We start from the raw sequence: 26325 nt of genomic DNA, 5'->3' as shown, positions 1-26325 counted from the left end.
ACAGATCGAAACGGTGAATTAAGCGAAAGCAATTATGTGAAAAAAATCCACCCAGAGGTAGGATTTGAACCTGCAACCCTTGGGATTCTGGTCCAATGCACAAACTCTTATGCTATCCCTGGGATATAATGACGTCCCAGAAAGCACACAAGGTTATCGCGAGCAGACCCACCGAATGTTGAGAATGTTGAGGTGTGTTAACTGACATCTGCTGTCATCATTCGTTGTTGAACGGTTGATCAGACAACATCGTTTTTTTCTTAAATCTTTTGTTCTGTTCCTTCCCTCGCTAGGGTAACTAGGGCTAGGGCATTCCGGACCACTACCTTATTTTGGACCACTTGACGATAATTTGTAAATGTAACCATTTAAAGTGCATAACAAATTGAAATATTTGTAATGTGACACTGAAATCATCAAATTAGATAACATTTTCCGTTCTATTCTGAGTGGAATGGTATGATATAAATTGTTAAAGATGTGAACATTTAAACTGTTCAAAATATATTTTAAGATCGGTCCAAAACACGTTTTTAACAGTGGCTCAAAGAAAAAGCGATGATAAATATAATATAGTGTGTATCCTGTCCAAAATAAAACTGTGAGGTCCAAAATTATAAAAATGCTCTTTCAAGATTTATAACATTTCCCGATTATGCAAGTTTATTTGAAGATTTAGAACACTAGATTTCTAAAATAAAAGATGGAGCCGACAAGCTTAACCCGTTATTTGATCCAGAATTTTTATAACTTCATAAAGCAGTCCAAAATACCCCTGTTACCCTACTTAAACTTATATTAATGACACGGTGTGCTGAACTCGTGATCATCCTGATTCCATCCTGGATGGCAAACCTTACCCTGCAATTCAAACTTGTTCCCAACGTCCGAACGTATAACGCAAATTGGACATGGATGATGTACTTTCGGCCCAAAGCAAACAAGTCTCTTAACATAATTCGCATTTCTGGGGATCGAAAGGCGTATTATTCGACCGTGACTAATATATGCAAGGTACGGTTGGTAGTCTGAAGCAAGCTGACGCAATTGTTTGCGATGGTCTCTTTACGACGAATTGTAGAGTCTATGTCTCAGCTCGCTACGTAGAGCTAAATGGTGTTGTTTCCGAGACGGGTCTTACCGGGGTGCTGGACCTGTTGCGGGCTGGGGTAGGTCGTTTTATAAACTCATTTCCAAGCGTTAAGGTGCTGAATTACAGAACTACGTCAAATCGAGTTCGCGTAGCTTTTGCTGTATCAACTTAACCTAGTCACATTACGATGGAAAGAATTGCCCTACGCGTCATGAACTGCCTCACCTGCAAACAACCGAACCATACGATTGGTCACACTGCGCGGGGAAAATCTTAAGGTCTCTCTTAAGGAACGCTATGCTCCCGGAGTTGGAAATTCAGCCCATTGCCACCATAGTGGATTTGATTTTCACAACTTGCAACGTCACTGATCTTATCTAACCGGATCCATAATTATTCATAATAAGGATAAGGAGTTTTGGAATGTCGGGGGTACGCCAGGCAACTTTAGAAAATACACGCAGGTTCGTAGCATGCGGTTGGCCCCGCCAAAGGCGCCATCTCTAGGGGGACGCTGAAATTTCCATCTGCATTATAAACTTAGTGAGAATAAGTCAGAATATATGTGCCATTTGCAACTAAACCCAAAATTTCTGCCCGAAAGTCGAACTGAAAAAGAAAGCCGATGTAAACACAAAAGGGGCGAAAACTGAGGTAGGCTCGACCAAAGGCGCCAGAAGCCCACGATTTATTCACAATAACCGATGTTGTTCTCTTTACATTTCGGTGAAAACAAAAATAACGAACGTGGTTGAGTTGCACGACATAAAAATATGAACTGCAACGACCTTAAATTTAAAAATAACGAAAATTACGATAAATTTCACCATTCGTTCTCTCAGATACATAGAAACACAAATGAAACAGCTAACATTCAATGTCCATGAAGCAGGCCACCTCCTTAAAGCTGCAGCAAAGATCTTGGAGTAAACAAGATCGTAATGAAGAGAAAAAATTGAGCCTGCATAAGGAATCTCATCTACCTATTGATTTTAGGAGTAGTAACGAATGTCCTCACAAGAGGATCGTCGACTCTTCCTAAGCAAAGACGTAAATAGGCAAAGCAGTCCCACTAAAGGTCACCCGATGCGAGTTTGTAGAAACATTCAATTTTATCCAGCTTTGTGTGTTTACCGTTTAAAAAAGGTCCATGAAATAGACAACTCCAACAGTAATAACACCGTTGATCTCAACGTTGTGAGCGGGTATGCATGCGCGGTAGTATTTCCAAAATTACATATCGCAAGTAATGTCAATCGCTTGCTTTCGACAGGTTACCACAAATCTGAGTAAATCTAGGCAAACTTTTAAGATATAGGGGAAAAGTAGCCCAATTCGGACCGCTGACCAATTCGGACCCCCAGCTGTTCCTCAGCTATGGTAATATGATGAAAAGCGTATATATCAATTTTATAGCTGTCATGTAGCTCTGTTCTATCTCCCAAAATTTTGCGCTTTTCATTTTTTTGTGTTCATGCGCTAAGGGCGAATGTTGTTTCGGAGCGCTTTTTTGAAAAATGTGTAAGCCGAAAAACAAGATTTTTGTTGGCAACAACAATTAATTAAGCCAAGTGCACTATCGTGATTTAGGATCTACCAGATAATATCTTTTTTTTATATCTTGTTTTGGGCGAGATTATCAACTGTTTTCGTTTAATCTATGTGTGAATAATAGAATATGAGTTCTGAACTTTTGTCATATATACGATTTGATACGCAATCGCAAAAACCGTTTGAGAGGAAAGCGTACGCTGTCATTCGAGCTTTCGGGTAATTTAAAACAGCTCTTACTTTTTATTGTGTATTTACTACAAAGTTTTATTTATCAAAGAGAATTTTTCTTTTCTCAATTCGAAATTTAGTGAAAATCAAATAAGAATAGCTTAGGTCAAAATAGGATTTCATTTCTATTGCAAAAACTTGATAAGAAATAGGTGGTCCGAATTGGAACAGGGTTGGGGTAATTCGAACCTTTCATGCACTTTGCGCGGAACCGTTTATACACAAAGCGGTATAAGATCGGAAAAAGTCGCCTCACAAAAAAATGTGCTCAATTGATCAGGCTTATTTGTGAATCGGTTGACATGTTTCAGTTCAGCATGTTCAGCTCATAAACCCTTACTTCCGGATTAAGCCAGTTCCCCTTACAATTTAATATATTCTTAGCTAACTATTACTAATAAAAGTTGAATATTTGGAGAATGGGGTTGATGACTAGATGACGGAAATGGATGTCTGAATCCATTTTGGAATCAAAGAGAGCGATTTCCGGTTTAGATTTATTCTTTATAACCTCCGCAATATGTGTATTTTCGGAATGGGGTTGAAGAGTACATAACAGAAATCGATGTCTGAAGCCATTTCACAATCCAAAATGGTTACTTCCGGTTTAGATAAATTCTCTATAATCTTATCAATGGCTGTATTTTTAAAATGGGTTTAACGAGTAGATAACGGAAATTGATGTCGGAAGCCATTTTGTAAACCAACCTGGTGACATCCGGTTTATATGAATTCTCTATAACCTCAACAATATGAATATTTTCGGAATGGGACTGACGAGTACATGACAAATCGATGTCGGAAGCCATTTTGTAGACCTAGATGGCGACATTCGGTTTAGATAAATTATCTGTAACCTCAATAATATGGAGATTTTCGGAATGGGGTTGACGACATCAGTGTCGGAAGTCACTTTGAAAATCAAAATGGAATCAAATTGGCGACCTCCGGTTGAGATACATTCTCTATAACCTCAACAGTATAAGTATTTTCGAAAGGGGACTGCCAAGTAGATGACGAAAATCGTGTCTGAAAAACCATTTCACAATTCAAAATGACTTCCGGTTAAGATAAATTCTCAATAACCTCAACAATCACCGTATTTTTAGAATGGGAATAATCAGTAGATGATGGAAATCGATGTAGGAAGCCATCTGGTAAACCATAAATGCTTTACAACCTCAACAATATGAGTATTTCCGGAATGGAAACATTATGTACAGAGATTATATGGTTGTAGGAAATTTTGTTCAGCCGAAAGTCGCTATCTCAACCTTCAAAATGACGTCTTTCATCGATCGTCTACTCGTCAAGTCGATTACAAAACTACCCTTATGGTTATGGTTATAGAGAACCATCTTGGTTTTCAAAATGGCGCCAAACATCCATTTTTATTATCTACTTGTCAATTCCGTTAAAGATACCCATTTTGTTATGTTGTATTCATTAACGTTTGAGAACTGTTTTGACCAAATTAATTGAAACAAGAACTTGAAGTGAACTTTGTCTGCGAACTAAATCCTAAATAACGAACAATTTTCTTACCAACTAATTCAATTTACAAACTCCCGGCATAGTTCGTAAATGTTCGTTCCAGTGCTCAGTGGTCAAGAATGCAAATTTAGTAGGAATTTCGCGATTTTACTAAAACTAAACCACTTAGCTTCATTATGTCTTTGGAAAAGTTTTCGTAGTTTGTGAGTCCTTAGTCTTGTTAAAACAACAGTTAGGGTGGTTCTAATTGTACCAAGATCAAAAATTTAACTTTTTAATCATTCCAGATAGAGCCACACGACCTTCAGTGAAGTTGCAGAACGGCATTTTTTTCTGAAAAGTTTGCTGAAGACATGGAAGTTCTATTTTTTTATTATTTTGATTATAGAGGTTTTAACCTTAGGATCATTCGCCTCTTTGTCGGATTAGAGAAATCTCTTTAGAAAAATCTCTAACCCTATGTGCGGGGTTGGGATTTGAACCCAGGTGATCTGCGTACAAGGCAATCGATTTATTAACTACGCTATCTCCACCCCGTAAGCTCTATTTGTCATACCTTTTATTTTACACCAAATTTAAAATCAAAGGTTAGGGTGTTTCTTAGAAAAACTGTTTTATTCAAATAACTTAAGCGGTATTGATTTAAAGCTGAAGTAGTCTTCAGACAACTTGAAGATTGTTTTAAGGGGAATAATTTTATATTTTATATCTAACTATTATCATTGAACAGTTATGAGCGCATTCTCGTTGAAAATGGCGTTCTTTGCAATACCAATAGCACTCATTTGGGCAAACAAAAGACTCAACTACATTTATGGTCATGATTCGATGCATAATTGAGCAAAAAATGGCGAGTACGATATAAAATTGTTGATTCAATTGTTGGTATTATAAGTACTTATATCTTTTGAAAAGTAGAAGTTAGAGTTTTGATGCATTATAAGAAAAGGTTCGCGTAAAAAAACTATAGAAAACATCTAAAGGATACGTTAGCAAAAAATGAAAACTGCAAAATTTACATTAAAAATTTGGTTGTTCATAAATTGACCCTTGATAGTATGTTCAAATTACTTCCACGGGGGATAATATAAAAGATATAGCTTCGTTTTCATGATAAAATTTAGCACTTTGCAAGATTTCATTTTAAATAGTGGGTAGGGTGGCTCAATTTTTTTAAATCAGCAGATTAAATTTTTAATGGTTCGAGATAGATTTTCGCAGTCTATCAGAAAATTGACCACTGAACACGAGTTTTGTGTTGGTTTTTCGATATTTTTGCATTTGAAAAAAAAAAACGGGGATTCGAGTGTGTATCTTCGTCGCGAGCGGTTGACTCTTGTAGAGCTCCCTTCGCGTCGGTTAATTTTCATCATTTTCGGCACAGTTTACTGCCTTCCGGTTATCGAAAGTGTGAATAACGGTGCAATTTAACGATAATACAAAGTGAAGTGGCCTATAAAAGCATTTTTCGACAGATTTTCGACTGACGCGAGTGGTGACAGTTTGTGAACATCTAATACCGGCAAATGAAAAAAAATCTTTTCCTCGCATTACGGGCCGTCGATTCCCGATGCAAGGACAATAAAAGTGCACAGAAAACATTTAGAAACACAGTGTACATTCTAAAAATAGTGAAAAATGGTTTTTCAGAAAAAAAATTCGATCCGAAAAGTGAAAAAATACGGCGATAAGAAAAATTGGCATATTCAAATAATTGGTGTTTCACCAGCGACTAGCAACTACCAGGTGTCGCCCCGAAATTCTTCGCTCGAAAAATAGGTGGCAAACCAGCCGGTCTATGCTCAGCTAATTTTGTCCGCGTCCCTTGTCACCTATTTTTATTGGGTGTTCCATCGGCGGTGCTATCTTTGAAAATGAGCCGCCTTGGATATTCAACTGTTTTTTTGCTTTCTTATTTTATTGCAAATGAGTAGAGGTTATGATTCTTTTATATTCGGGATTGCAGATATTTTGTCGCATGTAAATTTTGGGTGTTTGTTGATGTGATCCGCCGGTCGGCCAACTTTTCTTTGGACTGAGCAAACTAATTTCTATGTTTGTTTAGGGTTTGTTTTACCAACGGGGGAACTGATCCACAGAGCATTCAATGTGCTTATGGAAAACACTTGGCCTTATTTGAGTGGAATGATGACTTTAATCATATATAAGGTTTGAGAATTGACAATTCGCGAGAGGGATCGGGGACCGGTTGGCAATTACCTTCAGTTATGTCAGCACGAAGAATAAGTGTCTTTCTGTCATGTTCATTGGTTAGCGTTCAATTCTATCTCATGCCCCCGCGCGACTCTGGGTCTATTGATGACGTTTGGTCCTTTGACAAGCGACGACAGAAGCCGCTGAAAAAGTTTAAAAAATTATACCCTCAAAGTTGCGGAAAGCTCTAGCGATCAAAATGCAATGTAAACCGCACGCACTTGTGACCGGAGATACGGGGCTTTGAAGATCCGGAACATTACCGGTATTCATCAATTCTGAGGCCTAATTCAGAAGCCGCTAAAAAGTTCAAAGATTTGCAAATTGAACAAATTTGATTGCATCTTGATTGCTAGAGCTTTCCGCAACTTTAAGGGTATAACTTTTTGTAATTTTTCAGCGACTTCTGAATTAGGCCTCTGATTTGTTAAAAACCGGTAATGTTCCGGAGCTTCAAAGCCTCATATCTCCGGTCACAAGTGCGTGCGGTTAATAAATTTGATTGCATCTTGATCGTTAGATTTTTCCGCAGCTTTAAGGTTATAATTCTTTGTACTGTTACTGCGGCTTCTGAATTAGACATCAGATTTGATGAAAACCGGTAATGTTCCGGATTTTCAAAGCCGCATGTCTCCGGTCACAGGTGTGTGCGGTGAATAAATTTGATTGCATCTTGATCGCTAGAGTTTTCCGCAACTTTGAGGGTATAATTCTTTGAATTTTTTCAGCGGCTTCTGTATTAGGCCTCAGATTTGATGAATACCGGTAATGTTCCGGATCTTCAAAGCCCCATATCTCCGGTCGCGTGCGGTGAACATATTTGATCGCATTTCATTACCCGAAAAATTCCGCAACTTTTAGTGTTGAAATTATGATACTTTTTCAGATTTCTTCCACTGTGCAATGCCGTAAAGATGAATGGTTGTTAGGGGGTTGGCTCCAATGGGACTTTGATTTGACTGGTGTCGCTGATCGCGAGTCGATGCGTACTGGGGGTTCGCCGCATCTGTTTTGGTGAATCTAATTTCAAATTCCGTTAGTGGCCACAGGCCCGTGCATCGGGTTAACAATCCTCTGTATTTCCCTTTAATGTTCGATATAATCGTTCGTATACGTGTATTTCACCACCAATCCAGTGTGGAGGATGGGAAATACTTTCGTTGATTTGTAACATCTCGAGCTATCATAACTCTTTGTCTGTATAACGTGTTATCACTCGGTAGTTTGCAACCCAAAAATATATTGTAGAGAAGGAATAGTGAAATTAGTCTAAATAATGTCGCAATAAATAGTGATACAGCCCATTACGCAGATAAGATTAGCTTTTCTAGGCAATACTCCCAAGGTCGGCTGTGTGGGGTTGGAATTGCTTTTGTTTGGTAAACGTGGGATACTCTCGGTGGCCGGCTGCCCATAGTTTGAAAAGAACCAAAAACTAAACAAGGTCTTTTTCGAGCGATCTGTGTTCTCGAAGACTAACTAAATTACTACCTAGCGGGCTATGCTTTGCAGGTCGCATCGCTTGCTTGGAGCGAATCCTAGACCCTATTCCCTTCCAAACCACTAACTCCGCAACACCTACGGAAGAGTCTGATGAACCTTCTGTCTTATTCCGCATTTTATTCAAACGATCGACGGGTAAAATCAGTACCGACACGATAGAAACCACGAACAAATTCGTCGCGTGATTGAATATTATTAAAAAAATATAGGCAATGCTCCTTATAGCCGGCTATCTGGAGTTCAAGTTGCTTATTTTGCTAATCGTATTAATACAACAAACGATAAATTTCCCAAATTCTCGGCAGCAGGCTGCCCAGAGCAATTATTACATAATAACGCTATTGGCACATTTACTAACAATTCTCCCCTTCCCGTGATACATGTGGAGATGCAGAGGATTCGTCGGTCTCTGGTAGCAACATGTATCGGACTAACATTCCTTCCTTTCCCAGAAGATCTGCATTCGGACGTGGCCGGCGTCGGTATTGATCAGCATGCAGGGATCAGAATAGATTGTACAATGTGGCTCATCATGTTATTCCCAAGGATGTTGTTCCAATGAACATTTTGCAACCTAATTTGGTTCTGGTCAATAACGGAGTAGCAACTACGGGCGATCTCTTACGCTTATTAGAGTGAGACATGGTTATATGAAAAAAAAATAAAATTTCGCTCCGAGTTACTTTTTGGGTCCCATTTAGCTCCCAGAAAAACTCTGCAAATTTTTAGTTCGAGCGGTGAAACTATATTTTTGCACCTATGGTTTACATGGGATTTCGTATGGGAAAATCTACTTTTGCAAAATAATTCTTCCAAGAGTCGCCCGTTATCTCCTCAAAATAAATAGATGGCTGATTTTTATAGGAAACTAGCTAATACCCATCGCGCGTTGCTGCGACGCTCTGTGAAATAGGAGGAAAATACAATTTGTTCCAAAGCGCCATCTGGCGGGCAGATAATTTCCAACTAATAGCACACAAACACGCCCCATACCAAATACCTACTGTGTGCAAATTTTTACGGAAATCGGTTAAGCCGTTTGGGAGTCTATAAATCATATACATACAAACTTTGACTTTTATATATATAGATAGATATGTCAAGGAAACAGTCTAGAAGACCACGAAACGATCTGATGATTGTGGAAAAAGTTATTAAGCAAAAACCGGTTGATGTGCTGAAGATTGATGAAAATTTCACTTTTCATAGCATCACTGCTGCTGACGGTCGAATTATATACAAAATTTCTAACTTTCTCTTATTATGTACAAAAGAAGCCTCAATTTATCCCCCAAAACCCTTGCGAAGTGGCCAAACAGCATAGATAAATAATTTAAACACATTAAGAGAAGATCAAAACAAAATTGCGTATAATTGGACAACCAACAGCAGTGGTGCTAGAAAAAATTAATATTTTATCAATCGTCAGACTTCAATCGGTTTCTGCTTAATAACTTTTTTCTCAAGCGTCAGATCGTTTCGTGGTTTTCGAGACTTCGTTTCTTTGTTAAATTTACCATAAAAGCCACATAATGATTTATTTTTTGGGAAGCAATGGGCGACTTCCGGTGGAATTATTTTATGAAAGTTAGTTTTTCCATGCAAAATCCCATGTAAACTTTAAACAGTGGGCGCAAAAATATAGTTTCAGGAATCGAGCTAAGAATTTGCACAGTTGTTCTAGGAGCCAAATGGTACCTGAAAAGTTGCTCGGAGCTGGATTCTATTTTTATTTTTTTTTTTATAATTAATTAATTTATTTAGGCCCAAATGCGGTAGCTCGACGAGGCCGATTGTTTGTTTTTTTTTTCAATAAATAAAAAAAAACAGCTACGTTAAATTTTTGGTCTCGTTCAGGCGCAGCTTTCTGCTGCGTGTTGAGATCCTTTTTCTAGGGGGCGAAATATTGCCAGTGTTGTCCACTGCAAGTTGAGGTTCATTTCGTTTGTCTTTCGCGTTATCGTTCACGTCCATGTCCTCATCCGTACTACTTTCCTGCTGCTCGCAGTCGGATATTCCAGTTTGTGTTTTACTCTTAAGGGTCGTTTTAGTATGTTCGTTATCGGCATTCGTTTCGTTGTTGTTGCTGCTGGTTGTTGGTGCTTGATCCATAGATGTTGGTTTTGCAGCTGTTAGTGGTTTAGCGTAAGATGGTTGTGTGCTGATTTCAGTTGGATTTGAGTTTTCCTTAACAGTTTCTACGCAAGGTTTTCCGAGGTGCAGCTTCTTCGTGCAGAACTGGCACGTAGGAATTTGCCCTGGGTACGTGACTAGTGATGTTTGATGAATGAGAACATCGTCACTTTCTAACGCTGTGACGGTTATGTATGAGGGAATTGGCTTGGTCACACGCATTCTCACCACACGAACACCGTTAGGGATGCCCGGGAAAAAAATCCTCCAAGTCTCATGTGTAACGGAGTCTACTTCTCCGTATTTTTGCAAGCATTTTTTAATCGCGCCGTCAGGGGTACGCGTAGCCAAATCATGGACACGAACTTCTACAGCGGCGTTCTCGATGTATACGGGAATGCTATATTTAACATTGCCGCATTCGGCGGTGTGCTGCATGTTGTTTCGCGAGGCGAATGACTCAGCTTGGTTAATGTTGTTGAACGAAATCAGCACGCAATGTTTGATATGATGCATTTGTAGGGTTTTCACTTCAGCCAGATTGAGTTTCATCTGCACTTTTAATAACTGTTCCACTTCCCGAATGGCTGGTCTTACGGGGCATTTCGAAAAATCAACAGCAACACAGTTCAACCGCAGCTGGGTTGCTTTTTGCTGGGCACCGTCACTCATCACTAAATCGCACAGTAGGTATAGGCTATTGTTATATGGACTGCTTGTGTGATAGGCACCGATTGATTTTTAGATAGAATTGACTGTTTCACTTGCGCGGGACGATTTTTTGCTTCTGCTCAGGGCGAGATGTGAAGACAAACTGGATTCTATTTTTTGTCCCACCCTAATGCTTATGCTTATTTTTGTATTTGAAAAAAAAAACAGGAAAAATACGCTTGAGGGCAAGCCGTTTGGAGACACCATAGGTCACTACTCTAATGTAAATATGATTTATTTTGGTAGGATAATCGTGTGTAATTTCATGCGAAAAACACCTAAACGAAATGAAGAGGACATAAAGAACGCAATTGCATCCGTTCAAGATGGCGTCAATATTCGATCAGCCTCTAAACAATTCAAGGTTCCGTTCGAAACATTATGTGCTCATGTGAAAGGAAACTGCTTGCCATCAATGAAAGCGCGTTGTTGAAGCAGAGAAGGAAATGTCCTACTTTTATAGCCAAAACGGTCTGCCAGAGACTGAAGAGACGGAGTTGCAACGCAAATATAGGCATTCTACTTTCGATACATAAAATAATTTTAAACTAATTTTTTTCTTAATGTGTAATATAGCAAAACGATTAAATGCATTCATCCAAAGTACGATAAAAAGTTTTTTCAAGTGTACTTGGACGGTGGGTTTTAAGGAAACGCCTTGTTCATTGTGCTAGAATGATTCAACAAATATTGCAAATAGGAATCCATGGTAAACATTTGCAAAGGACCACTCGATTGTTCTCCACAGTAATAGCAAATATATAACTCCACACAACAGTACATTTAGAATCCTCCAAAAACCCGACGTAAAATTGTCGCACGATTTGCGTATCACTCTCAGACATACACATTCCCGAACACAATACTTGCCATCAAGCAGCTACCAGCTCGACCCGTTCCTCCTCTGCCTCATTCGTGAAGGATAACAAACGCAACAGCGCAGCAAGCATTTGCTTTTAGGTTAATAGATTTCCTTACGTACGATATGACATGTCGTGTATACGTGTGTGTGCGTTGCTTTGCTACTCGTTGTTCGACTGAATTTTATTCATTACCCGCATAACTGGCCGGAGTGTACAAAAGCAGTCCCGGCACATGTGCCAGGTTTGCCACCTTGCGGACAGTGTGCAACGATTTCCCCATTGCTGATTGAATGGAAAAGCGTACGGATTGGGTGGCTAACTGGGGGGGGGCGGGATGGTAGGATACAAGGCAGACTAGATTACCAAGAAATGGGCGCTCGGGCCTGGGAATAGTAAGGGGGTGTGGTATGAGCGCTACATGTGGTTTTGATATGGGGAGTCATAAAATGGATGCGATGTTAATAATAGGCGATGGCTTTCGAAGCGCACATACCTAAATACACCGGATCTGCTGTTGCTGCTGCCGGAGCTGTTGTTAGCAATCCGGAACCACCAGCGCGGTGCTAGGTCGTTAGGGATTTGTGCGCATATCGCTGATTGTTCTGGGAGTTGGTAAAAAAAGCTCAGAGTTTGTTATATTCATTGATATCATTTGAAGTGACTCTCAAATGTTTCATTTCCATGACAATTATAATTGGAAATGGTGTTTCGCTGTTATATGAACTATATCCAGGATCTAGCAAAGAATGTTTCCAAAGCGGACGCTCATAAAAAACGCATCAATTTAAGAATAATGCCTAACAAGTGACAATTATTTCACCATACATTAGAAACAAGTGAAGAAGCGCTCCGTTTTCAAAAAAAAAGTTTAGAAACTCCAACCACCGCAGAAAGCACTGACTGTTATGGAAACTCAATACCACTGCCACCCTCTTGGGACATGCTATCATCCCCCATCATCTGTCTCTCCTACTACTACGGTGTCATTCTTGGCCCGCTCTACGTGAGAATGATGTGCCACTTTTTCCCACCAGATCCGGATAGCATTACCAGCACTCCAACGCTATCACGTTATTCGCATAATAGTCTCAATTACATTGGAATTCGACACGAAATGGGTCCGTTATGCTGAAAGCGACGTGGACGGAATGGCTTTGTGTATAGGGGATCGGTTCGTTCGGTGCTGGTTTGCGCATGCCTGTACTCAAAGTAATACAGAGAAGGATTCTCCTTCCAAGTAGTTCGGCGGAACCGAATTCGATTCGATTTAGGGGAAATTGAGTTACCCTTCGTTCTAAATGGTTTACACACATATACGAGAAGCCATTGGCAGTTAGATTATATGGGAATCGACAGTGAATCGATCGGAATGAAATGATAATAAATTTGGACAACCGAATAATGAGTGCATAAATGCGTGGATGGTTGTCGTAGATTTTGCAAATGCTGTCGATTTGTGGGGAGAGAGAGAGAAAGAGAGAGAATAAGGACAAACGGGAAGGTGACTAGGGGGATGGTGAGTGGGGTGAAGTATCATGAAGTTGAAAATGCTACTGGGAACTGAGAACGAGGACTTTCGGTTGTTTTGTTATTCGGGTGTCAAGCAGTGCGGAAAACGTGGGAAAACGGTTAGGGAATCGGAGTACAGCTCCAAAACGATGAGGGTTGAAATGAGTTTTCATTTGAGAATGAAGAAAATGCTAATGGATTGATGTAAGAAGGGATCATCGGGTGGTTCCAAGTTCATTATCGGGGGCAAGTTAAATGAATTGTTGACCCAAGATATATCTAAGTTCAAAATATTGTGCCCATCATGAACAAATTAGATAAACCATAACTTTTATTCTTCCGGTGACGTCAGTCGATCAAAACGACACGTAAAACTTTTAGGATTTGGTATCTATCAAACTACCAAGACGGTCTGTTATGATACTGATGAAACAAAACAGAAAATTTACATAACAGAATAGCCTGAGTATGCTTATAGCAAACAAACTGAACCGGGAACCACCCCATCGCCTACCAAATATCGATTGCGAATTTTCCCCCCAAAAACGAAAAACAGATAGTGATTTCGCAGCCTTTGTTTAGACAGCAGAGCAATGCGCAGCGGTCTTCTTACCTTGCGAGTTGGGAGGTGCTTGATTTGGTTGTTGCTGCGAATTGTTTTGATTAGGTCCATTAGGATTATTGGGATTGCCTCCGACCCCAACTCCGTTCGGGTTGTTTTGATTGGGAGGCTGCTGTTGTTGCTGCTGCTGTTGAGGATTAGGACCCCCACCATTAGGAGGTTGCTGCGATTGCTGAGGACCTCCAGGGCCCTGCTGCTGCTGCTGCGAATTTTGCTGAGATTGTTGCTGGCTGGATTGCTGCTGCTGCTGCTGCTGTTGCTGCGCTTGTTGCTGTTGGCTGAAGAATACACCCTGCTGGGCAGCTACCGAGACGCCCGTCTTGAGGTCACCGCTTAGGTGGAGATGCTGACCGGCGGAAACCTGCGTGGTGAGGAGAAGAAAAATGACAATCGGTTATTTGAATGTGATGATTATAACATGTACTTTGATTCATTCAATATCAACGATATTTGACAGATGAGGTGAGATAATCCAATGGCCAGGGGATTCCTTTTTTATTTCAAATATAGAGGTTTTAAGCTTAGGGTAATTTGCCTCATCTTTCGGGTTAGAAAAATCTCTAACCCTTTGTGTGGGGTTACGAATTGTACCCCGGTGAGGTGCGTCGTACAAGGCAATCGATTTACCAATTACGCTATGACCGCCCATAGGGAATTCCAGCGAAAACGACTTGTGAGATTGATGCACTACATTCATACCCGGATTCAGGCCCGATGATGGCGCCCCTCCGGTGACAGGCCGTTCCGGTTTACAAGATGTAGAAGAATAGAATGAGTAGTATCCAAAAAACCCGTCTCACGAAACTTTACACGCATTTGTTAATCAAATCGTGTTCCCCCATGATGGAGGACGAAACCTACGTCAAAGTTATCTCCATGGAGAGGAATATATCAGAGTGAAATCTAACTTTACCGCTTCAGTGTATTTGCTCTAAAGTTTCTGATCAGGCAGGTGATTTGTAGCTGCGGAGAAGCGGGTCAATACCCATTTTCTTGATCGAGCGTCTTGTCACTATTCCTAGTTATGTGGCATCATAAATAAAATACAACTCCGAAATAATCGAGTTTTACTGTCGGTGCAGCGAGTCAACAGCCTAGCATATCAAACACTACGCACCGCCTACGAGTGGTCAATGGGTAGCGGTCTATGAAGAGATGTAACTCAAGTTGTAGTATTCCGATCTTAATGAAATTTTGAGAAAATTTTCCTCAGCGTATATAGTTTCAGAATATCTAATTATCAAAAATTCGATTTTTTTAATCCTGACAAAAATGTGTAACCCCTTAAGGAAAAATTGAATAAAAAGAAAACATAAACACCGGTTTAACCACTCTAACTTCTCTAAACGCTTTCTGCAAGAGTATATGAACAATATTAACTCATTGATAATGTCTGTTCTGCGTTATTGAATGAGTAACAGGAGTTATCCTTATCACCTACTATATATAGTAGGTTGGGCAATAATGGGTTAATATAATGGTGGAAATGTCTATTAAATATTCAGTGCGATTTACACATACGTACAATGAATCGACAGCTACGAGCTTGAGTCGGTATATGTCGACGCTGAAACACTTGAAACCGGCGGCGAATCCAGGAGGAGGGTTCGGGGATTTGGACCCTGCCAAAAATTTTCAACTTGTTAAGAAATTTTAGATTAGTTTCTCAACTCAAAATCATTTCAAACCAAATTTTGCCCTAGTTTTTAGATCCACTAGGAAAATTTATTCCAGAGGAATTAGAAGATTTTATTCGCGTAGAAGGGTACTTGATGAGGGAAGGGCGGTATAGGGAAGGGTGGTGAGTGATGTGGGGGGCCTCACCGCATCCCCCTAGCTACGACCCTGTTAAAATACAGAAAACCTACGTAAGTCAAAAAAAAAATTGGCCGGGATTAGGTTGACGATGTTCAGAGTGATTGCATAACCTTTCTATAGGAGAAAGGCAAAAATGTGAATTTGCTGTGTCCGTACTCTTAAATCCATAACTTCGGAACCGGAACTCGGAATTTAATGAAATTCAATAGCAGCCTATGGGAACGTTGTACCTTTCATTTGAGACTAAGTTTGATGAAATCGGGATTAATTTGACGATGTTCAGAGTGATTGCATAACCTTTCTACAGTAGAAAGGCAAAAATAGAAGAAAACAAATAAAAAAAATAACAATGGCGATTCCAATATGGCGTACAAAAATGTGACCTAAACCATTTTCACCAAAACTTCTATTTTCATCGTTTTCTGTGGTTGTTTGACAACTCATGATTAGTTTACGATGCCTCTACAGATCAAGTCGTTCTTGAGACGACATGTGCACATGTAAAGTTCCATGGCGGTCAGGACGCCGCTTCGTAGAATGCACAGTGGTCCAGAATGTCAATTTAGCAGGAATTTTAACTTTTTCCAAAATGAAATGACTTAGCCTTACAATTACAAGGCGCTTCTTTTTGTTTAAACAGATGCTAGGGTGGGGTTCCAATTTTAGAAATATTTAAAATTGAACTTTTTAACGGTTCCAGATAGAGCTTTACTGCCTTCGATGAAGTTGTAGAGCAGCACATTTTAGACAAATTTGCTAAAGACATACAAGCTCCAGCTTTTATACTTTCCATTGCATGAGAAATCTAAATGTATGCTTTAAGGTGTTCCTTAAAAAACGGTTTCATTTCTACAACTTTTGTAGTTTTTATTTTATACTAAAGTACCCTTTGGACAACTTGAAGATTATTTGAAGGTGCATTTTTTTTTTAAAAAACACCAACTACTAAACTGTTTTCGTTTTAAAGTTATGAGAACTTTATATAAAAAATAACTTTTTCAAATAGCATTATCTTCGATTAGGGCACTTAATTTTAAATAAGTTGCTGTCATATGAAAAAGCATGCTTTGTAGTGTGAATCACCTACAATCAATGGAATGCCTAAAAATTGTCATCAACAGCTTTGCTTCGTTGTTAAGAGCCAGTATAATAACACAAATGTGCTGAAAACAGTGAAATTCTGGTGTTTGAGTGCAACAAAAACTCGAATCGAGTGGCCCTATTGTTGCACTGCCATTTGACTCACTGCGTTGAACAAAGATGGCAGACACTGCTCTAACCAACGGCTTCAAATGGCGAAAATGGGCTCAACACCCTACGATATTTTTATATCTTGCAATATTTACTAGTTAATATTTAGTAAAAAGTAAATATAACTTTCTAACGAGAGAAGCTAGAGGTTCGGTATGTTAAGACAAATTGTTCTACTTCAAAATATCTAAAAGTATTTTTAAAGTGATTTTAATGAAAAATCAAAACTGCAAAAGTTATACAAAGAAACCCATTTTTTTAAGAAAAACCCTAATTTTTTTTAGTAAGTTTCTTATAAAATGAAGTACACGACATAGAGTTTCAGTGTCTTCGGCAAAGTTTTTTAAAATTTTATTTTCTTCAAGTTTCTGGAAGACTGCAAAACTTTATCTCGAACCATTAAAAAGTTTTCTGAGAACCACCCTACTCACTACTTAAAATAATAGAAAAGTATTGTAAAGCGCAATATTTTATCATGAAAGCGAAAGTATATTTTTAATAACATATTACAAAGGTTCAATTCATGAAAAACCAAATTTTTAATATGTATAACTTTTTCAATGTCCAGTACCATCATTGAGAAAGTCCATATGAACTTTCTCAATGATGGTACTGGCTGTAGATTTTGAGGTACTTGATGCAGCTTTTGCCGTTGTCAATATTCCCCGGTTTCTAATCGCTCCACCGACATTCTCACCACACAAAAACACTATTTTAGCCCTCAAAAACGGCAAGGGGTCTCAGAGGCCCGGCTAATTAAGTTCTCTAGTTCCAATAGACTTGTAATTTGAAATACAAATGATTTCGACTCTCTTGTTGACAAAACGACAAAAAAAAACTTTTGATTTCATTGGGTCTTGTGAGCGATTCGCAATTTTAGCTTACCTTTTTGAAGGTTAAACACCCTACACGGAATGGATTTCATTTCACCCAAATATGACATGAATCGGTAAGTAAGCGGTGCATGATCTAGTAACTCAATATTGATTTTCACATCATCCATATACACTCAGTGTTTTTTACGTGAGGGATACAGGCCGCGAAAATGAAAACCACGTAAATGAAAGCCGCGTTGATTTCCAAATCCGCGTAAATACAAAACTTTGTAAATTTCTCAATCCGCCTAAATGAAAACCGCGGTAATTTCAAAATGCGCGTAAATTCAAAAATCCGCGTAAATGAAAACTGCGTAAATTTCTAAAACCGCGTGAATGAAAACCGCGTAAATTCAAAAATCCACATAAAAAACCGCGCAAAAATACCTCGCAAAAAACGGCTTAAAAATCTGAGTGAATATATGAGGATCTTAATTATAGCATCGTCACACACAACCATATGTTTTAAGTGAATCAAAATGAAAGGTTTCTAAATCTAACCACCATTTTTACTTTCAGAAAATGTTCCACACCCCGAATGGTCGGCCTTATGTCAGTCATCAATATTCACCATATTTGACCGGAGCACCAATTCTTGCTTCTGCGACTCACACATCTCGACAAATTACAACGGCAAGAATTATAGTAACAGTTTCTTTAGTTCGTCAGCTAAGGCACACATTATCTTTGGTGGTTGGAAACTTGTCTAGCGATCTTCTTCCATTTTTTTCTCAATAGTTTGTTCAAACCAAACAAGCTCCAAATTCGTTAAGTCGCCGAAAGTTCATTTTCGCAAAATGTCGAGCAGGGGGGGGGGGGGTGTGTGTGTTAAACCTTATAGCCTTCCCTCTGGCTACGTGCTTATTATGAATGCTATCAGTACTGAATGGCGTAGGTGATAAAACTGGATAAAACTTAGGCGCAAGTTTAATTTTAACCATCAGAAAATATCCCACCTCACAAAGGCACGATCGTGAAGCGTTAAATTTGATGTATTTTTTCCATTCCTTTTGTTACAATGCACACTAGATTGAGAAGATGCTAGTTGTCGTTCGATTCGCTTGCTTGTAGCTCCGACTCGGACAACAGTAGAAACTAGACTGAACATAACACTAAAATCTTAGGGAGATTCATAAAATCGCCAATAAAAATTTAATTAATGCTAATACTAATCAATAACAATCTCTCAGCTAAAATAGAGCCCAAATTTCTTTCTGAAGATGTACAGTATCTGCGTATGTGTCCATATGAATATTTGTGCCAGCTGGATCAGGAAATAGATGCAGAACTGGCATAAATAATAGAATAGTGGAAAATTTACTGTCTCCCGCGCATTTTTTTTCCTTCTTAGGATTCTTTGGTTACTTTTTTTTCCATATTCGAACATTCGATTTGATTCTTTCGAGAAGATCGGATTTGATGGATTAACATACGATTAATTTACCGACGCATGCATATCATTCATTCTCGATCGGCATGGTATGATAAAATGCTACATAATCTCTTTGCATTTTTATCTTTATTCATCATGTATTTTTTTTTCCTTTTTAACTATATCTTAAATTAAACTCATACTAACACTAACACAATTAGTAGCATATTCTCTGATATACATTCACAATCTCACTCATTTCAAATATACAAGAGTTCGTTGCCTTCGCAATAACACAAACACGAAAACGTAATTCCAATCATCCACACATACTTACGCCCGCGATTTCGCCAACATTAAGTAAATGTTTTAGAACATTTAAATTTACAATCGCGGTCTCAAGCATTCCACCACCGTTGGCGCGATAATGAATCGGTCACGTTCGAAAGTCCCTAGCCTCCGTTCTAGCAGCCATGAGTCTAGGCTGCCTTCAGTTGGACCAAATAAAAATATAGCTCATATCCACTACATAACACATTCCATGGCGACAAATAAACGCTCATTCACACAGTCGTTGTGCACGCTCATTAGAACCGTACACACAATATCACAATCAGAATCGCGGCCCGCTGCAATTGGCTTTAAGCATTGTTTTAGTGGACGACATTTCCCATCTCGTCTGCAAGTGTATTGAGTGATTCTGACGGGGAGCCATTCCGAGAGCCAGGCTCCACAGGTACGGTAGCGTAACACTCGAAAAAAAGGGTTCCTTTGTACCCTACGTAAATTTAATTTCACAAAATCATAATTTTCTTGTCCTTGAAACATCCATAAATTTATTGATGAAAGTTAGTTAAATTACTAACCGTTTTCCAGGATTCCTACATGTGTTGGCTGTGTATGTGTAGACTAGACTAGACTAGACTAACCGTTCAGTTGTACTTTTTTTTAAATTATAGAGGTTTTAACCTTAAGGTCATTCGCCTCTTCGGGTTAGAAAAATCTCTTATGAAAAATTTCCAACCCTATGTGCGGGGTCGGGACTCGAACCCAGGTGCGCTGCGTACAAGGCAATCGATTTACCGACTACGCTACGCCCACCCCTTCATGCTACTTTTAAATCTAACCTTTTTCTATGTTTCGACTATTAAGGTTTTAACCTTCAGTCATTTAGAAAAACTTAGGTATGATTTCATCTTAAAGGACTTCAAAAATATGTCGAGCTTTATTTATGAGCGTTATCCAATAAAAAATTTAATCGATTTCAGTTCAGGACAAGAAAGTATTATAATCGAAACGGGAACAGTTTGATGCGAACTCATCGCAACCTGATTTTCCTGTTTGACTTACACTTCCCCATTCCGGTTTCCCGAACGACACCTACGAGCCGGCCGTACATATTTGCTATGCTCAAATATACGCAAACAATACCGCCACCCCACCCGGAATTGCTTCGAGGAAGTTTCTCTGATCACACCTCCCCCACGAGCCTCCGAACGGATTGACTGTCCCTCACACTAACTGTCGGGTATCGGAAAACTGACACTGTTTATACACATTCCCACGGTCCAGCGGGGTAAAATTCAATTGCAGCAAGTTGTAAGTTCAATCGATGAACAAAGGCTACTGCCAGTGTTACACGGAGACTGATCATTCGTGATATACACGAATAAATGAAATAGTTCAAATAATAGAATATTTAAAACTTAAAATTTGGGTTGTATCCTTCACTCACTGTCATTATCGTTGTTAAATACAGAATGAGAGTCAGTCGATGTCTTTCGTTAGGTATTTCTAGAAAGATAGAATTGAGTAAGTTTAACTTAAATTTGAGTAAACTTAAAACAAGTTTAAATATTGAAAACCAGCAAAGGTATGTGATGTTTGCCACTTTCAATACGATCTTTCTAAAATTACCTTAGTGAACAGTTGTCCGAAAGATTGTTTTAAATATCCGTGTACTTTTCTACAGGCTTCTGACCAATGAAGTGCATTTTACACCTTTAAACCACCTGCATAATATGACTGCTCATATTAACACACCATCAACGTTGCTAGGGGTTTGGGGATTATTTGGGGCTTCCCCAACAAAGGAATTGAAAAAGGATATTCACATACAAATAGGGGCGCACACACACGCTCACCTAAACTCACACTCCGACGGGGCAGGTGCACTGATTGCGCACAGTCGAGTGCACGGGAAAAATATACAATATTTATCTACCAGCACTGAAAAGGGGTCAAAAATTGGCTTCGTTGAAATATGTTTTAAATTTATTGACGATAATGGTGGTGGCGTAATCGAAGCGAACCCTTTTGGATTGCTCGATTTTTGGTTTGATATCGATTCAAAAGAGCAGAGTCTAATTTCGGTTCGATAAAAACCGATAGACTGCCGATGTTAGGAACAAATGGTGGCAAATACAGTTCCCCTTTCATGTCCATTTTTTGCTAGGACTTATGAAGTTCCAAAACTTTTTCCACTTGAAATTTTTGGGACCAAGGAACACAATAAACTAGATTCGCTTAAAATATGTGCTAATCTTGCAGTGCTAGCAGCGGCTCATTTCACACCTTAGGTTATTGAGAATGAAGCTTAATTTGAGGCAATCTATAGAGACTTCAAGGCAGCTTTCGAATGGGTAGATTAACTGAGTGAGTTGTTCTTCATGCATCATTCATTGACTAGAAACTTACTTATTTGATAGACAAATTATTGTCAAACTTGAATCATACCAGTCCTGGGAATTTACTAACATTTCATGTGTTCCACAAGGAAGCAACCTGCGACCGTTATTCTTTTCAATATTTTTGAACGATGTTTGTCTAATCATCTCGCCGGTTTTCCGACTTGTTTATTCTGATGAGCTGAACATTTCTATCGTCGTCAGATCTACAGATGGTGAGGAATGCTATTTGAGGAATGCCTCCTTCTGGAATTAGCTGATAATGAAAAATTTTTACCGTAAAAAAACTCCTATTGAGGTTGAGCGTTGGTCTAATTTTAAACGTAAAATGCTTCTTGCATTCATCAATCTAAAAAGCGCAAGATTAACCCATATTCTACAATCGAGCAACATGTTTTGGATTATATGTATAGTTGGTTTTCAAAGTGTAGTTTCATACTATCGCTCTCGTTCAAAGTTCATTATCATAACCGCCACCAGTTTGTTGAAGTGATTTATTTTTAAAAACATCCGCCATAATTCATCGGCCAAACTAGCTGCAACTGGACCAACTTTATCCACTGTAGTTACCACCGTTTCCTAGCACATCGGACCAATTCCCTACATAAATGATCCATTGAAATGCCCGCGCCGTCATTCATGACAAGCTTTGCTGAGATCCGTTTAATCACTCCAAAGCTCACCGCGAAAAGCCGCTTGTCGCGAAACGACACGCTTTTTATCGGGTCGTGCCTTCCCCACCTCCATCCACGGTGACCGGTAAGCGGTTGGTTGGTTCGTTGGCGAGGGCAAACAGGCAAATTCCGATGAATATTTGAGCCCTCCACAAACTCACTCAGTGGTGTGACAGGATGCCGCAACCAGCTGGTGCTGCCGCCGCCGCCGATGAGGAAGGAAGGAAGGAACGCTACGCGCCACGCCGCGCCGCCCATTGTCCAATCGAGTCACTTCGGCAATGATATCCACAACAATCGTCAGCATATAGTGGCAGCACGCGAATGCTTGCAGTCAGGATGGAAAGGTAGCAACATTTTTCTATGGATGAGTGCGGTTATCAACTTTTTTTTTTCGAACAAGTAGGAAGATTTCAAAGAAAAATGCGAATTTGCGGGCCCATGCATATTTTAACCGAGTCGTTACAAGCTTCATTTCGATTGGTTTCTTTTGTGGGTGTTATGTTCTGTGGGCCAAGCCGCAGTAGGTGAATTTACAAATAAGAACACTCAAAATGGACAAATGCTCCTCCCTTCCTTACTTTTAAGAAATAATGTAAAACAAAAAATTTGGCGCCGTCAAGCTAACACATACGTGCCACATCAAATAAACGAATTAAACAAAAAAATAAATGTTCCCACCTTCACATATCTACATTTTCGCTCGCAATAATGACGATTACTCAATTCGACTCGATGACGCGAGAGAGGCGCGCATAAGTAACGCCTAGCCGAGTACAGACAATAGGCGTGTTTCGAAATTCAACATTGCTCAACAATTGGTCATCGATGACCAAATTGTTGAGTTAAACATGGCCGCCACGATTTTTTTCGGTGAGCAAAAGAGAAAGTTTTGCTCTGTTGTGATACAAAACTTCGGATGCAACATTGCACGTTGGAGAGCTGCTACACCCATTCCCCTCTCGCTGCTGAGCAGCAAAGAGCAACTAAAATAAGCTGGTACCAGTGATGCCACATTCTATATTATTTACCGGGAATAAAAAAAATCTCACTACTTTTTCAGAAAATTTGTACGGAAATTTACAGCAATAAGTTAATGCAAACGTTTTGCTAGTTGAATAATATTTGGTTAATTTGGGTGTTTTATACATCAACCTTTCCAATCTCGCTTTATTTTTCCGTCAATAATAAATAAAAAACACTGAGTTCTTAGTGCAAAAATCATTTGTTCTATTGTTAAGGTTTCAATAATAAGTTCATTCGCCAGTAAATCATTTGTTTGGAGTAGTCAAATTACAAAATATATTTGTATTACACACCAAAGAAAAACAGTTTCCGTAAATTTATATATCCTATATACACTTTCTCAATATTACTAGGTATTAGAAATGTCAAATAAAACTATTGTTTTACCATTTTATCTCCAAAAATATGTACCATGCTGTAGTTTCCTTGGACATCATTTTAATCTGTACCTATACAATTCAAATAATCTGCAGCTTTATAGAAACATCTGTACTTTTGGTTGCACTGCGCGGTACGCATACAGATCTGTCAATCGCGCTTCTCATTCGTTCTTGAAATGATGGTGGGGGCATGCAGTCGGCTGAAATAAATTCCCATTCTCACAACATGTGGTCGGCACCCAGCATGCTATCTCTTTCGCTTCTTTTACCTGTTGTATAAGCTTCTTTCAAGAATGCGTGTACCACCGTCAACGAAGTTTTGGCGTCAGTGTGCTCTTGGACTCGCATCTGGTAGGATGGTTGTTAATTGATGCGCGCAGTTGCATGATAAATAGGGCATTCAAGTTTTCATTGCGCTCAAATACAGTTTTTCACTATTCTCGGGTTATTTTTTGCTATTATCAGTTTCTCGGTTATGGTTTGGCCGATTATCACAAATGCCTCAAATTAAAGGTATGTTTTCCTGCTACAAAATTTCGTACGGATCCGTTGTATGGTTCCGGAAATATAAACTGTTAATCGTCCGGTCACATGAAATTCCCATAGAAGAAGGAACTAAAAAATTCTAAGAAATCGAATTTGAATTTGGGATGACAAATAACTTTAAAATGCATGAAACATCGAGATTTTAACCAAACCATTTTTGGTGTTTAGATCATATGGGCATCCTTCCTATACATTATACGAACATTATCCTGTTTCTCCTACCAGCTGATCAAGACGACCAAACTCAAACCGCTGATTACTGGTTCAAGTTATCGATTTGATCGGTCTTTTCTTTTACAAAATTTTAGAACTCGAATATTGATTTCTTGTATATAGTTGTCATGTCATGTATAATGAAAATGTATTACACTCAGGTTTTTTTTACGCGGGGGATACGTACCGCGTTAATTGGAAAATCCGCGTAAAAAGCCGCGTTAATTCGAAAATCCTCGTAAAAACCGCGTTAATTCGAAAGTTCGCCTAAAAAAACTCTCAACACAAGACTATTTTTAAAAGTTTGTTTTTTTTTGCACGGATTTCGCAATTAATACGGTTTTTGCAAAAATAAGTCCTTTTGAATGCAAAAGACTTAGGCTTTTTTCCTACAAAAATGCTGAGTTCTTTTAAATCCAAAGAACTTAGAAGAATTTTGGCAGTTTTTTTGCGCGGATTTCGCAATTATCTCGATTTTTGCAAAAAAAAATATGCCTAGTCCTTTTGAATGCAACAGACTTAGAAGATTTTCGGAAAGATGGAAGAGACGAGTCTGGACTCCTTATATCCCGCCCTCAACAATATGGGTATTTTCTGAATGGTCTTGACGAGTAGGTGCCAGAAATTGATTTTTGGTGTCATTTTGAAATCCAAGATGGCGACTTCCGGTTTAGCGAAATTCTCTACAACCCATGCAATATGGGTATTGTCGGAATAGTCTTGACGAGTAGGTGCCAGAAATGTATGTTGGACGGCATTTTGAAATCCAAAAGGACGACTTCCGGTTTGGCGAAATTCGTTATAACCCAATAAATATGTGTATTTTCGGAATGGTCTTGAAGAGTAGGTGCCAGAAATTGATATTTGACGCTATTATGAAATCCAAGATGGCAACTTCCGGTTTAGCGAAATTCGCTGTAACCCAATCAATATAGGTATTTTCGGAAAGGTGTTAACGAGCAGGTGCCAGGAATAAATAAATAAATAAATCAGCATCTTCAGCCCAAGGTTGTCCATGAAAAATTGATTTTGGAAGCCATTTTGAAATCCAAGATGGTGATTTCCGGCTTAGCGAGATTCTCTACAACTTAACCAATATGAATATTTTCGGAATGGTTTTTGACGAGCAGGAGACAAATGTCGATGTTTGACGTCATTTTGAAATTCTAGATGGCGACTTCCGGTTAACCGAAATTCCTGAATGGAAAATCTGGGCGATCATCCAAAACATCCTCGAATATAAGATCTAATCATAAACCAGCGAAATGTAAAATATTTTTATGTGTGCATCCTGAAGAGTGCGGTGAGAATGGAAATGAGAGAAGAAAGAGATGTATGTAATATGAGTTGGGGGTTTTAATTGATTCAAATTAAAAACATTGCTAAAATTCAAGTAAATTCAACTGCTTAATTAAAGCTATTTGTACATCCCATACTGATTGGGTTATAGCGAATTTCGCTAAACCGGAAGTCGCTATCTTAGATTTAAAAATGGCGTCAAAATCAATTTCTGGTACCTACTTCAAGACCATTCCGAAAATATCCATATTGTTGAGGTG

The 26325-nt window shown here is 38.9% G+C and overlaps 1 protein-coding gene across 9 annotated transcripts in view; it reads right to left on the bottom strand.

Moving 5' to 3' along the window:
• Positions 1-26325, bottom strand: part of LOC131690418 (neurogenic protein mastermind) — a 337622-nt gene that overhangs the window by 15929 nt on the left and 295368 nt on the right. For all 9 annotated transcript variants that reach the window (XM_058976156.1, XM_058976157.1, XM_058976160.1 and 6 more), the window contains exon 4: positions 13916-14285. In XM_058976156.1, the coding sequence (XP_058832139.1) occupies positions 13916-14285 (370 nt within the window). The remainder of the gene's footprint in view (positions 1-13915; positions 14286-26325) is intronic.

This window comes from Topomyia yanbarensis, chromosome 3 (genome assembly GCF_030247195.1).
Source record: "Topomyia yanbarensis strain Yona2022 chromosome 3, ASM3024719v1, whole genome shotgun sequence".
Classification (NCBI taxonomy): Eukaryota; Metazoa; Arthropoda; class Insecta; order Diptera; family Culicidae; genus Topomyia; species Topomyia yanbarensis.
Note: the sequence above shows the minus strand (reverse complement) of the source record. Positions and strands in the feature narration are given on the sequence as shown.